The 14,826-nt window shown below is 55.9% G+C and overlaps 1 protein-coding gene across 1 annotated transcript in view; it reads right to left on the reverse strand.

The window, feature by feature from the left end:
* The window catches only part of SARDH (sarcosine dehydrogenase), a 61,296-nt gene that overhangs the window by 9,262 nt on the left and 37,208 nt on the right, over positions 1 to 14,826 (reverse strand). Inside the window, exons 15-16 of the mRNA XM_060101530.1 lie at positions 13,282 to 13,429; positions 9,561 to 9,654 (exon numbers count right to left, since the gene is read on the reverse strand). Of these exons, the coding sequence (XP_059957513.1) occupies positions 9,561 to 9,654; positions 13,282 to 13,429 (242 nt within the window). The remainder of the gene's footprint in view (positions 1 to 9,560; positions 9,655 to 13,281; positions 13,430 to 14,826) is intronic.

Consider the following 14,826-nt stretch of genomic DNA (forward strand, 5'->3'; position numbering starts at 1 on the left):
TGTTTTTCTCTCCACTGAACCAGTGGAGTTGGGGGAGGTCTCATTTCTTCTGAGAGAGGACATGTACTGAAGGGAAGGGTCGAAAATAAGGACGTCTGCAACATGGGCTCAGGGTCAGCCAGACCCACGGGCTGGCCTCTCCCAGCCTCAGTGACCCCATCTGATAAATGGGGTGAGCATCAAGTTCATGGGAAGCTGGTTCCTGGTACACAGTCATCTGACAGTCAACGTGGGCTTGGATGGACTTTAGGAAGCAAGCCCCAAACTGAGGCAAACTCCCCTTCAAAACAGCCCCACACTGCTCTGGGAACCATGGGCAGTGGACGGGGCCACAGAATTGTGGAAGGTCATCAGGAAGGGCCTTAAACCAGGTTTTGTTTAAACCTTTTCAGACCCCAAAGACTCCCCCGATACTGTTAGAACCAACAAACCAAGTCAGCAAGGTTGCAGGATATAAAATCAACATGCAAAACTGGCTGCCTTTCTATACCCTAACAGTGGACAATCTGAACAGGGAATTAGAAAAATATCTGTTTACAATCACATCAAAAAAAATAAAATCCCTAGGAAGAAACCTGACTAAGGTGGTGAAAGACTTGCACGCTAAGAACTATAAAACATTGCCTAAAGAAATGAAAGTTCTTTCATTACACAAATAAATGGAAAGACATCTCATGTCCTCAAGATATCAGTGCTACCCAAACGATCTACAGATTCAATACAATCTCTATCAAAATCCCAGTGGTATTTTTTTGCAGAAATAGAAAAATTCACCTTAACAGTCTTATGGGTGACCTCAAATAGCCAAACAATCCTGGAAAAGAACAAGGCTGAAAGACTCACTTCCTGATTTCAAAAGTTATTACAAAGCTACCACATCAAAACAGCGTGGTACAGCATAAAATCAGACAAACAAATCAACGGAATAGAAAAGAGAGCCCAGAAATAAACCCTCATGTAAATGCCCAGTGACCCTTAACAAGGGATCCAAGACTGTTCCGTGGGGAAAGGACAGTCTCTTCAACAAATAGTGATGGAAAAACTGAACTTTATCTTACACCATATATAAACATTAACTCAAACTGGATTAAAGACCTAAATGTGAGACCTCAGACTGTAAAACCCCTAGAAGAAAACATAGAGGAAAACTTCGTGACACTGGACTTGGCAGTGATTTCTCGAATATGATACGAAAAGCACAGGCAACAAAAAGCAAAAATAATTAAATGGGACTCCAGCAAACGTAAAAATTTCTGTGTATCAAAGGACACAGCCAACAGTGAGAAGGCAACCTACAGAATGGGAGAAAACATTTACAAATCATGTATCCGATAAAGGGTTAATATCCAGACTATATTAAGAACTCCTACAACTCAGCAAAAACAAAACAACCTGATTAAGAAATGAATTAAGAACGTGAATAGACGTTTCACCAAAGATGATATACAAATGGCCAACAAGCATATGAAAAGATGGGCAATATCACTAAACATTAGGGAAATGTAAATGAAAACCACAATGAAATATGATTTCAAACCCATTAGCATGGCTCCTATTTGAAAGAAAACACAGAAAATAATCAGTGTTGGCGAGAATGTGAAGGAATTGGAACCCTTGGGGCACAGTTGGGGGGGATGTAAAATAGTGTAACTGTTAGGAAAAACAGTATGGTGATTCCTCAAAAAATTAAAAATAGAACTACCATATGTCCAGCAATCCCACTTCTGGGTACATATGCAAAAGAACTGAAGGGTAGAGAAGGAGTTGGTCTGGTCATGTGCGTCCCGGGCAACAAGCATCCTGTTATCAGCAGACAAACTTAGCTCTGCAAATAAATGCTGGAACAGGACCTTGTGTGAGGCCCTGCTGGGAGCAATGCCCTTTTCTGCTTGGCCCAGCTGGGGTGACCACTCAGGAATCAACAGGGCTTGGCCAGTGCCCATCTTTGCAGTGGCCACTGTGCTTCTGGCCGGCTGGCCCACAAAGGAAGAAATTGCTTCTAAAGCCAGAAAGAGCCACCTGCCAGCTGGGCCCCCTGGGAGGCTCAGACTCCTGGGCTGTGGAACGGAGACCCTAGAGGACCCCTGAGTGAGAAGAGATCTTGCTGGGGTGGGGAGGCAGACCCGCCAAGCCCCAAACACCTGGGTGAACGTCCTTACTTCTATGCAGTGCTTCTCCATTCCAAATTGGCTCAAGGACCCTCTCCTTTTGGAAGGTTCTGGGTTTCAGACCCCTCCACCAGGACATGTGGGGCCCTGTAGAAAGTTCTGCGGGATGCTACGGGTCCCCAAGAGTGAGAGGATTCTCCCCTCTGCCCATCGCCTGTTTCATTCAGACCACTAGGGTGGCAATGAGATGGTCAGCAGGGTGTGGTGTGGGGGAGTTTTCCCATCCTGAGGCTGAGCAGCGTCCCCATCAGCCTGGGCTGCAGCAGGCTTAAGGCTTATCTTCCCCAGAAGGACAAGGTTGGAATCCGGAACACGAGTCACGAGATGCCCCTGAGCCCCAACCCGGGGCTCTGCACACAGTGCGTGGTCAGTAATGTCTGTGGTCCCACACGGGGTCACCTGCCCCAGACACAGATGGCAAGCCCAGCAAGATGAAGCTTCTAGCTACCCATTCCACAAACACCTGTGCTCAAACATCCCATGGGACCCTGGCATGCCCCCAGGCTCTGGACCCTCCATAGCACTCAGGATGCTGCCTGGTCCTCCCGGCACTCACACCTGACACAGGGCAGGTGAGGGCCAGCCACCCACCAGAGCAGGCACCACAGTGGCTGAGAGCGTGGGCTGGGGTGCCACATACCTACTGGGTTTAAATGAGTCACAAACGTTGCATCCCTGGAGACTGACATCCCTCTGAGTCTGCTTCTGCAAATCCTGGCTGACAATAGAGCTCATACGGCCCATGGGAGCAGTCAACAGAACTGTCACTATAGAGCCCCAGGCAGGAGGCTAGCTACTCAGAGAGGTGGGTGCCACTGGCACGCCCATTTTACAGATAAGGAAAGTGGGGCTCAGGGAGGTCGAGCCACTTGCCCAAGGCCCAGTGATGTCCTAGAAAATGTTCAACAATCAAATCTTGGGGGGCACGGGGTTGTTCTGTAGCATTTACCACTTTCTGTGGTATAAATACTCCTACTACAGCTGATTTCAAGCTACCAATGGTTTAAGCACCCCTTGCTAATTTTCCTACAGATTTAACCCTCAGCTCTCACGAGCCGGTACGAGCTCTTCCCAAGACGCTCGGAGGACTCACAGCTAGTAAGTCAGAGCTAGGAGTCAACACCATAAGATCCTCCCTCCCTGCCCTACACTGACTCACTGGAATATTTTTGTGCGGAGGGAATCTGTTCAGGTTTCAGTAAAATGGATTTGGGGGCTGGGTGCCATGTTTGGTGCGTCAGGGAACTTCCTGCTCTCCGTGGGGAGGACTGAAATCAGGATAGTGCTAGGTACCCACCCCAGCTTGGATCAAAGGCCACACGAGTGCCCCAGGCAGGAGCGCCCATGTCACTCCTGTGGGATGTTTGGCCACGGGCAACATCAGAACAAGCCTGGAGTAGCCTCTCTGGGCAGACACCACAGGAAGGCTTGAGCAGATGTGCCCACAGACATGGGCCCAAGCTCTCTCAAATCACATTAGCTCGTGGTGATTTTACCTGTTTCCGGGGAGTCTGGGTGTGTATCAGCACCCCCGACTCACCGGGCACATCGTCCAAACTCAGTCACCCCTTAAATAAGTGAGGATCTCAGGGGCTCCCGAGGCAGGGTATAGGCAGGGATCAGAGTATGTGCAGCCCCCTGCAGGGGCCTAGAGCCCTGAATCCACAGGAGAGGGAAGAAGCCAGTTGGCAGTAGGTTTAAAGGATCTTCATTTTTCAAATCCTCTGGACATCCCAAGACACCCTGGATTCCAAAAACATCCTGCAGTGGGAGTGTGCAATCTCTCCTAGGAGTCTGGTCCAGTGGGCTAGTTTAGGGTGGTGCTGGTAGTTCTGGTGAAGGTGGTCTGGTGATGGTGGTGGTGGTGATAATGATGGTGGTAGTGGTGATGGTGATGGTTGTGATGGTGGTGGTGATGGTGGTGGTGGTGATGGTGGTGGTGGTGTTGGTGATGGTGATGATGGTGGTGATGGTGGTGATAATGATGGTGGTGGTGGTGATGGTGATGGTTGTGGTGGTGGTGGTGATGGTGATGATGGTGGTGATGGTGGTGATAATGATGGTGGTGGTGGTGATGGTGATGGTTGTGGTGGTGGTGGTGATGGTGATGATGGTGGTGATGGTGGTGGTGGTAATGATGGGGGTGGTGGTGATGGTGGTGGTGATGGTGATTATGATGGTGATGGTGGTGGTGGTGGTGGTGATGGTGGTGATGGTGATGGTTGTGGTGGTGGTGGTGGTGGTGGTGGTGGTGGTGATGGTGATGGTGGTGGTGGTGGTGGTGATGGTGGTGGTGATGGTGGTGGTGGTGATGGTGATGGTGGTGGTGATGGTGATGGTGATGGTTGTGGTGGTGGTGATGGTGATGGGGGGGGATGGTGATTGGAAACCAATTTTCAAAGATTCAGAATAAATAAAAGGTGTGATGCTCAAACCACACTTCACAAACTTGGCCGTCTCAGAGGGTCAAAAAAAAGAGCCACAGATTCCAAGCAGGTGGTAAATACTGTGGACCACCCCCAGAAAAAGGCCCCGTCTGCACCTACAGACAACGGCAGAGGCTGCACGATCAGAACATCCTTGCAGAGAAAGGATGGGGTTCTTCCCTGGAGGAGCTTCCAGAATCTCTGAAGCACACTCCCGGGAGTCCCTCTAAGCCACCCAACCTCATTCTAGCCACACTTTGTCCTTATACTTTCATGGCAAGAAGCTGTCACTGCCCCCCACGGGACACCCCTGAATAGTGGCCTTGGCCACCATGTCTCTCAGCTACACACCACCCCCGGCTCTCTAGGACAGAGGTGAATTTGCATAAGTTGTGCAAAGCGACTTTTTAGGCGACGGCTAAAACCCAGTTGGCAAACACAGGCTCCGTGAAGGTATGGGCATCCCGCCTCTGTCTGTACAACGCGTGGGGGTGGGAGAATGTTCCATCCCAGACTAATTGAATCTGAATGGTGCCACAGCAAGGACACACACAGTCAGGAAAAGAAATTCAATTTCCTTTTGACCTGCAATTAATTTTCAGAAAAAAATCGCTTTATCACCTTGCCTAAAGATGAGCTTCTAGCCCAGCACCTTATGCTTTCAGAAGGGGTCCCCGTCCTTGGTTGAGTCAGGAAGACACTGCGTCTCCCCTGGGAACCAGGCCAGGAGCAGGCTTTCACTGGGAACCTCGCTGGCCTTGAGGACATCCGCTCAGCTGGCTGCCAAGGGGACAACTCCCGCCCCCTGCTCTTCCTCTAGGAATGCAAGGATCTTGCAAGCCTGGGGCTGGTCCAAGCATCGCAGAATTATTGCAAAACAACGGCACTGCTCCGCTGAGGGTACTGCTTGGCTGGTGGCACTGCTCAGCCATGATCGCCCGCCCGTGCATTTGCCGTGAGTGCAGGTCACTGTGGGCAGCGGCGGGGTCCTGCTCACCCACCCTTGGGCAGGACCTGTGGTTCTGGGCTCTGACCCTCAGCATTCCGCGTGTCCCTCATGACCCGGAGGCCTTCCCAATGACTCAGACACACATATTCCTCTCCTGCATCTGGTTGGCTGGCATCCAATTATCTCCCATAAAGACTTGGCCCCGAGCTCCGGGCCCAGCATCGCAACATTGATGGAAGTGGTGTCAACACATGCTGATATTATTTAGGAGAATATGAAATTCCCCCTGGATCCAGAGAGCATGCAGGATATCTGGACAGACTTACAGGATGGGCCAGAAAAGATTTTGGTCATTGTCTAAACTTTGTGCTACAGATGGGGAAACTGAGACCCAGAGAGGTGGTCCCACAGAGGCCGGGGCAGGACCAGAAGCCAGGCCTGCTGGCCCCCAGCTCTGCTGGGCACTGAGGTGATGGTGCTCCCAGACCCCCGGATCCTGGGCTGACCCGGTTCCCACCCCCCCACCTGCCTGTGAGGCCACCTCGGGTGGGGGCCAGGGCAGTGGCCAGCCCCAGGTCCCATGGCCCAAGTCCTGCTGGCAGCTGACGTCCCCATCCCTCTTGCTGGCCAGTGGATGGGAAGGCCTTTGTGCCCCTGGCTTGGACCATCTGGGAACTTGTGGCTTGGGTCACTGTGAGGTCAGCAAAAACCATAACATTGGCACAAAGGAGCCAGAGCCTGGCCTGTGGGGCCCTCAGGAGAAGGCGTGGTCACCAAGGCAGGACAGGATTCCTCCTGCGAACGTCTTCCTGGGACCCTCTTCACCCCCATGTCAGCTGCTGAGCAGGGGCGGCTCCTCTCACCTCCCAGGCCCTCGCTCTAATGCAGGCTGGGCTAGGGCTGCAGCGTCCTTCCCGTCCCCCAACCTCAACTAGGCTGTGAGCCTGTGGAGGGCCAGGCCCGTGTCTTCCATCCCAGAGCCCTGATCGGGCAGGCTCCTAGCCAACATGTCCAGAATTAATTCTAGGGAGAGTGCTAGGGAGCTCAGCATTGGGATAGAACCTTCAGTTTAGGAGGGATGCTAGAACTCAGCTGGGCATCCAAATTGGCCGCATATGAGCCGATGGGCCAAATCCCTTAGGTAGCGACTGGCCTTGGAAAGCTCTGTGCTTCTCCCTGACCCTGCCCCAAAGGCCTAGGGGACAGAAAATACCAAATGACTGCTGAACGGCCAGGAAGGCTGAGACCACGTCCCTGGGACGCCTCTGTCTCTGGGTTCTGGTTCTGAGGAACGTGTCACAGGTCAATAATCAGAGTCATAAAAGGCCCACCATCGAGGGAAGCCCATCACAGGGCTATTCCCAGGAGAAAAAACAGCCCAACCAAATGTCCTGCTTAAGGAGAGGATGACACGACGTTCAAAGTGGTTCTCAGACAGTATTTCAAGGAACAGGAAAGCTATCACAACAACTTAGTAAGAGAATAAAGCCGAATGTGCAAACTATGTATATTGGATGATCTTGCTTCTGTTTTAAAATGTACAGGCAGAGATTAGGGAAAGAAGATGGAAGGAAATACACTGTCAACCTTGGCTTTCTCTCTGGTGGAATTAGAGGGGGTTTTGTTTGTTCTTATTTTACTAATATTCCCTATTTATAGTGAAACAGCCCATCAACTCTTCAGGCAGACTCTGTGGCAGGTGAGAAAGGGAAGACTCAGAAAGGTCAAGGGTCACGCCCAAAGGGGTCATGTCAGTGGTGAGGTCTGCACCCAGGCCCTGCACACTGTGTACTGTGGTTGGAAACAGAGAAACGAGCAATAAGGTGCTTTTGACTAAACCAGTAAGCCAGTTCCAGAGGAGGCGGTGGAGAGAAGCAGCCTGTGTGTATACTGCACCCCATGTCTCCCACCCTGTGGCCCCCGACCTGTGCCTGTTACCCCATGCAGGAGTTCATCCTGGAGTCCGGCCTCTGCTTCCACCGGCCAGAGCCCTGGCCCAGCCCGGCTCCTGGAGGCCAAGGTGCAGCCAGACGGCCGTGGGCCAGGCCTGGGGCGGCAGCCAGGGCCGGAAAGGGCCAGCCCCCATTGCAGCCCACTGTCCAAGACTAAGGCCCAGGTGCCTCGCTGGAGCGATCCTTGGCTGGCAGGGGAAGCGCTCCCCCCTGGTCTTCTCCCACACAAACCCCAGAACCGCACACGGGCTGAGCCAACGCCAAGCTCCCAGCTCCCCCTCCCACTTCACAAGTCAGAATGCTGCCCCAGATGGGGCTGGGCGCTGCACGGACCCCATGGGGGCCGAGAGGGCCAGAGCTGCAGTCGGCGCAGGCCAGATGCCACTGTGGCCTGGGGTGGAGCTGTGCCATTCTCTCAAAACGCACGCCCTCTCTGGTCCCGGCAGGCAGCTTTGCACCAAGCAGGCAGGAAGCAAGCTAGACAGAGACATCCCCAGTTTCCTGCCCCCCAGCACAGCCCCCAGAGAGGGAAGGCAGACCAGAGCCGGGCCAGCGCTCCTCAGCTCTGCAGAGCTGCTTTTATCTGGTTTCTCCTGGCAGCCTCCTTTCTGATGTCATTGAAACATTGTTTACTTGCTAACGGGACCCAGATTCCTCCGACCTCCAGCCCCTCTGCAGGCCAGGTTCACAAACATCCCTTAGCACTTTCCCCCCAAAACCCCCCAGAGGAACATGAAGGAAGTAGAAGGGGGGAAAGTGCCCCCAACTCCGGCTGTCTGTCCACCCAGCCCCTCCTTAAGGCCACCTCCGTGTTACTGACACATATTCATGCACTTTTTATGTTTCATTAGCTGGGGGGGGGCCTGGGCAGTCCATCCAACTTCTCTGAGCTCAATTCAGGGAAACATCCGTCCTGGGGGTAACATTTCCTACATCGGGAGCTGCTGTAAGACCTCGTTCAATGCACCTGGCTGTGACTGCACACCTGCTAACAGGGCAATCACAGAGCAGCACCTCCTCCCCTGCCATGGCAGTTCTGCCTCTGGGGACGCGTGGTCACGTCTGGACACATTTTTGGTTGTCACATCTGGGGGTGCTCCTGGCATCAAGTGGGTGAAGGCCAGGGGCACTGCTCCACACACTGCGATGCCCGGGATGCGCCCCCTACCCCACCAGAATATCTGTTCCAAAATGTCATCGATAGTGCTGAGGCTGAGAAGCCCATGCTAGGACCTTCCACGCTGCCATGAGTGTTAAGTGGGACAGTACTCATGAGTCACATGCGTTGAATAGTGCCTGGTGCCTTGCGAGCCCTCGGCTGACAGCGGCTGAGGTTACTCTGACCGCCTGTTCCTCACCCTGCCCTCGGGAAGTCAGGGTGGAGATCATGATGCTCATTTTCCAAAAAGGACACCACGGCCCAGGAGTAGGGCCTGACCAGACCTGGACCCGGGACCCCGGCCCCAGGGTCTCTGAGGACATTGAGCCCGCTGCAGCCCTGATACTGTCCACGGTCTCAGAAGCTTCCGGTCCTGACACCCGACCTTCTGGAGCTGGGGGATGGGCAGGAGGTGCTCCCCGGGGCCTGGCGGTGCACCCCGAGCAGCCCCTCCCCTCTCCCGCAATGCAGGGGGCTGGGAAGGGGGAACACTCCAGAGGACCGGCCGCCTCCTCAGGACGTGCAGACCTCTGGAGCAGCGGAATTGCTTGGCTGGCCCCAGCGCTGTCATCTCCAAGGAGGTGCAGGAAATGCCCTGATCTGGGAGGGCGTGCCCTTGCCTCTGAGGAGGGGACCCTGGGGGCGGCAGAAGCTCGGGACTGCGCCCCTCAGCGTGCACCAGACACTGGGTGGGGCACGGGTGATACCCGACTTTGAGCCCCGTTCCTCGCCTGAGGCCCTAACAGCCTGTGGGCAGGACATGTGGTCCCCACTTCACAGTAGGAAACCAGGGTCCAGGGAGGTCCACAGACGTGCCCAAGGGCACACGACTCCCAAGCCCCGGGTTTGTCCCCTTGCAGCTGCTGCCCCCTACAGCCCAGGGGACAGCGGCCAGGTGGTACCTACCAGGTGCCCGGCGGCTCTCACCAGCTTGTGAGTGAAGAGCGGGAAGGCCTCATTGCTCAGGTCTGCATCGAGCACGTCCTGGAGAATGGCCCGGCTGTGAGCGAGAACATGGGTGGTCAGTCAGTCGGTCAACAAACACCTGCCCAGCCCCCCTGGGTGCGTGGCCCGGGCTGGAGAGGCACTGGGGACAGAGCAGTGAGGGGGACAAGGCCCTGTCCTCACGGGGCAGACCGCCAACAAACATGCTATTAATAAAACACACCCCAAATCCAGTCAGATGAGAAAGGCACCTTCCTCAGGAACAGTGACAGGAACAGCCAAGCCCTGGGCAGAGACAGGACTTGGAGATGAGCGCTCACAAGCTCTCCTTTCTCAGATGGGGGAACCAAGGCCTGGGGCAGTTATCTAACCAGCTAACGCCCCTCATGCCACAGGCCCCCGAGGGCAGGGCCCGCCCTCCTCACCTCTCCTGCCCTGGCGGGCCCGGCAGTCTGGCTCTCAGGCTGGATGGGTTACCTGAGACCTCTCGGTGTCCATGGAAACCTTCAGTTCCTGGGCGCCGTGCCCCTTGCCTCCCTCCAGGACTTAGTTGACTCTTGCTCCCCTGCATGTTTCCACCGGGTGCCCTGGCCCCAGTTTAAACTTTTGTTATCCTTCAGGTCTGGGTGCATCTGTCACCTCCTACAAGAAGCCCTCCCTGATTCCCTGAGTCTGGGTCAGGTTCCTGCACGCCCCCCCCCACACTGCCCCTGGTCTGAGCTCACAGCCCTGATATGTCTCCTGCCAGGGTACCTCTCACACTGGCTATATTGATACTTGCCCCCACTGAACCAGGAGCTCCGTGCCAACAGGGCCCCTATGCCTGGCACAGAGAGGGCAACCGGTAAATAGGGCTGATTGGAAATGGGCTGGCTTTGCACTGCAGGGCCAGCTCGCCATTGGCAGGAGACAGCCCCACCATTTCTGCCTCGCAGGGGTCCCAGCCAGCGCCCAGAAACGCTTCTGACGCCAATCCCCAGCCCCACGGTGCCGGGAGCTGCCCGCCCACGCCTGCCCAAGGTGCCCAGCGTGCTGCAGTGTGTCAAGATCCTTATGTAACAGCCCGGCGCCCACGTGCTGCCAGCCCCAGAGAAGCCACACCCAGTCCTTAAGAAGCCCGTCCTCTCTGCGGCCCTGGGTGGACGGGGCCAGGGCTGCTCCCTGGTCTTCCCAGCAGGGGAAGGAGGAAGGAGGCTGGAGCTGCCACCCGGGGCCAGCGTGGCCTTAGCAGTGCCAGGGGTACACCAGCTTGGGCAGCAAGCTGGGCAGGCAGGTCTGCCAAGCACGGGCCAGGGTGCAGGAGGCTGTCCCTCTGCCAAGGGGCAGCAGGTAGCACTGGAGGGCACCGGCTCCGGTCAGAGACCAGGTTCAGGTCCTGCTTCCTTCACTCACTCCCACCCCAACCTCGCCTCGGTCCCCTCGTCCACTCCATGAGGACAGCGATGCCACCTCACGGGGCCCTTGTGAGGGGGGCAGCCGCCAGAAAGCACAAGCCAAGCACCGTGGCATTAACAACTACAACGGCGATCACTGTCCCCCGCCGGGTCTCCCCTAGTCACGTGTGGCCTCTTGAGCTTAACTTAATTAAGGTAAAAAATTCTGTCTCACTGCCACATTTCAAGGCCTCAATGGCCACATACAGCTTAGTGGCTACTGTACTGGACCACCAATTACGGAATGTTTCCAGAAAGTTCTATCGGTCGGCAGGTCATACAGCATCTCCCACGGTCCAGGTGCCGCGCCGAATGCTTTCCACATAACAACTCAGAAAGTTTAGCCCTTATCAGTGGTGCTGGTAACATTATTATTCAAGCAAGAAACTTTGGGTTATTTTTGAAAGGGCGAGGACAATCTGGGGGAGAAAGTTAAGAAGTTACCAGGAGGAGGAGAGCTTGTCTTCCTGCCCTGGCAGTCGTCACTTGCCACCCTCCTTGAGCAGCTTCTAATGAGGCTGGAAGAGGCTGGCCTGTCTTCCCGGGGCCACACCTTGATCTGTCTGTCTGGTACACCCTCCCTCCCCTGCCCACTCACCCCCACCACCAAACCAAAAATAGCCCACTCCCTGTCCAAGGTCGCAGCGGCAATGAAGCTGTGAGGCTTCCGAGGATGGCCTTGAGCTCAGAAGGCCAGGACGCCCACCCCCATTCAGCCCAGAGATGCAGAGGTCAGGCTCACCTGGGGAGAGGAACCCCCCACACTGGACCCGTTGACCACCTGGACATAGCTCACCACTCCCTGCTCAGAATCCCTGCTTCACCTGGCCCCTGAGGCTCCTCACATCTGCCGGCCTCCTACTCCCTGGCCCAGAATCAGAGACCCCGTTAAAGCCTTTCTTCTGCTCAGTTCCCTCTCCTGGAGGAGCAGCCTCTGCACCTGTAGGCTCTTGCCTCCACTGCCCTCTGAGCACGTCTCCTGTGGCCCTGGCCTCACTGCTTTTCCTCCTGCCACAGGGCCTTTGCACCTGCTGCCTCCTCTGCCTGAAACACTGTCCCTTCAGAGAGCTCCAAGCCTTGACCCCTCATTTCCTGCAGTGTTCCCTCCAAGGGCCCCCTAATAAATATTGGTTTTCATGAGAAGCCTGAAGTCCAACACTTGATGGTTAAGGTACACAACCAGACGTGATTCAGAGAGCACGTACCATGTGTCTGCCGTGTGTCTCTGTGCGAGATGGTGCACACGCAAGGGCCAGCTACAACTCCGCCCGGGAGGGGAGGTCTGCCAGTCCAGGACCCAGCTGGGGTGCTGCAGGCTTGGTCAGCTCCAAAGAACCAGGGAAAATGGACCCTGTGGCGGGGTCTGAGTGCACTGGCTAGGGATTCTGGCATGACCCTGGGCTGACAGGGATGTCCCGTGGACACGGCCGTGCTTCATCTAAGCGTCAGCTTTGGGATAACCTGGCTGGAGGTGCACCGTCCTCTCTTCTTCACCAATAAGAATAAAAATACTTCTAACCACCTCAAAGGGCTACGATCAGGATTGGAGGAGATGTTGGCACATCCCAGGCACCTGATTGGTCGATGTTAACACTCTGTGCTTCCCCTCTTATCCCCCATCCCCCAGTCCCCTCTCTGAAGCGCAGCCAGAGGGACCTTTCCAACGTGCACAGCTGCTCAGGTGCCCCTTTGCCTAAGACCGTCCTGTGGCTCCACGCACAAGCTAGAATCTGAGGACTTTCCAGGAGCTGGTTCCTCATGGGTGGGAACACAGCTCAGTAAACACTCATAGAATGAATTAAGGAGTGAATGATCGTCTGTAGACCAAGGCATTGGAGGTGTGTAGGGAGAAGCAGGTGACCTCTTGGTGTAGAGCATTATATTCTGAGCCCAGGTAGCACGTGGAACCCCAGTCTGGCTCTGCCCACTTAGAGATGGCGTACAGGATTCTTAGTCTGTATCAGCTGTCCAGAGACACCCTCGTTGGCCCTTCCGTGACCACTGAATCCTCACATCCTGATTCACAGTAAGGTTCAGTCTGAGTCTTTTATTAAGGGCTTTTCTGTATTCTAGTGCTTCGAAAAGCATCTTTCTGGTGTGGCCTCTCTGAGGTTGCTGGCACGCTGAGCTTACTGACCACAATGTCCCATTCTGAAGCAGTAAGTGGCTCTGACCCGGGCCCCAGATAGAGGGCCGAGGGCCCAGGTCCCAGGTGCACCCAGGTGCCTGGCTCCCCGTCCTCTCCTCACCTGGCTGGGCCCTGGACGCTGAGCAGGCCCAGGTCCTCGGAGCTGTCGACAAGCTGGCACCGGAACCTCCCGTCCTGCAGCACCGTGGTGATGTGGGACCAGTTGTGCTGGGCCACGGCCCCGCCCACGGCCAGGTAGTAGCCGTCCCCTGGAGGAGAAGCACAGGACTCAGCGCAGGACTGCGGGATGGAGGAGGCGGGGCAGAGGGCGTGGCCCAAGGCCTCCGTGGAGAAAACAAACGCTCTTTCCTTGAAAGGGAACGACAAAGGCCCAAGCGATGGGGACACTCCCGAGGGACCCTGGGTTCTCATCACCCGCAGGACGGAATGTGGGGAGGAGGGGCTGGGTGCGGGACCCCCTGAGGGCTGCACGTGCCAAGGGAGCATTTTCTGGGAGAGTCTGAGGCTTTCTCCCACTTCTCAAAGGGTTTGTGATCCAAGAAAGCGTAAGAGCTCCCAACGCCCTCACGCCGTGGGGAGACTGTGAGTCCCACCTCAGCCACCAGTGCTGGGTGAGCTTGGACAAGTCTCTTTCCTTCTCTGAGCCTCAACGTCCTCACCAGCTCCCGTCTCTCTTCATATTCCCATGGCCCCCCGGTCTCTAGGATCCCTGCCGTGGCCTTATGGGGGCTGGTGCTGAGCCGGGGCTTTACAGGCAATACACCGTTGATCCTTCGAGGAGACTGACACTCGTCACCACCCTCGGGTTTCAGAAAAGGAGACTGAGGTTCAGAGTGGTCACACGGTGTGAGAAGATTGGCCTCTGTCCAGCTCTGAGTCCACAGCGGGGAGCATCCACTGGGCCACACTGCCACCCGGGTACTGCTGAGTGGAGGGGAGCCCACCTTGGCCCAGTGTCCCAGGAGAGCCACTGCTCCGGGGGGCTGTGACCTCAGGCAGCCGTGTGGCCCTGGACCCCTCACGCAGCCTGCCTGGGCCTCCGAAATGTCATCTGCAATTTGGGGTGAACACACCTCATCCGCTGGGATGCTGTGAGATTCAGCCACTGTGTGTGCCCTGGGCGGGCAGGTTCTCACTGACGACTCCCGCCGTGACCTGGTGGAGGTGGCAGGTCTGGAAGGGGCTTCGTTCCTCTCCATTTGCTATGCGTCTTTCTCCCCATCCCGTTCCCTCCCTTCCTTCCTTCCTTCCAGCAGGGCTCCCCCCATCTCAGACTGAGGGTACCCAGTCAATCCCTGACTTCCAGCCTCAGTTTCTGCATCTCTACAATGGGAATGAGGCCAGAACCCCCCCTCACAAGGCTGCTGGGGGAATTGAAGGAGCTATGGCGACACCAGGAGCCCAGTTTGGGGCTCAGGAACCAGGAACCGGGATGGTTACGCCCTGGGACACTCGTCTCCCTCCCCGGGGCTCCAGTCCTGCCCAAGGGCTGCTGCTCTCAGCTTTCAGCGCCATTCACTCTGGGCCCCGCCAGGGGCCGGCCTGGCACCAGCCCCCAGCCCACTCTGGGCAGAGCTGGCGTTGTCCGTGGGAGGCAGGCAGCAGCTCTCGGGGAGGCTCCGGAGTCTGGAGAATCCTGCCTGGA

This window comes from Mesoplodon densirostris, chromosome 6, assembly GCF_025265405.1.
Source record: "Mesoplodon densirostris isolate mMesDen1 chromosome 6, mMesDen1 primary haplotype, whole genome shotgun sequence".
Taxonomy (NCBI): Eukaryota; Metazoa; Chordata; class Mammalia; order Artiodactyla; family Ziphiidae; genus Mesoplodon; species Mesoplodon densirostris.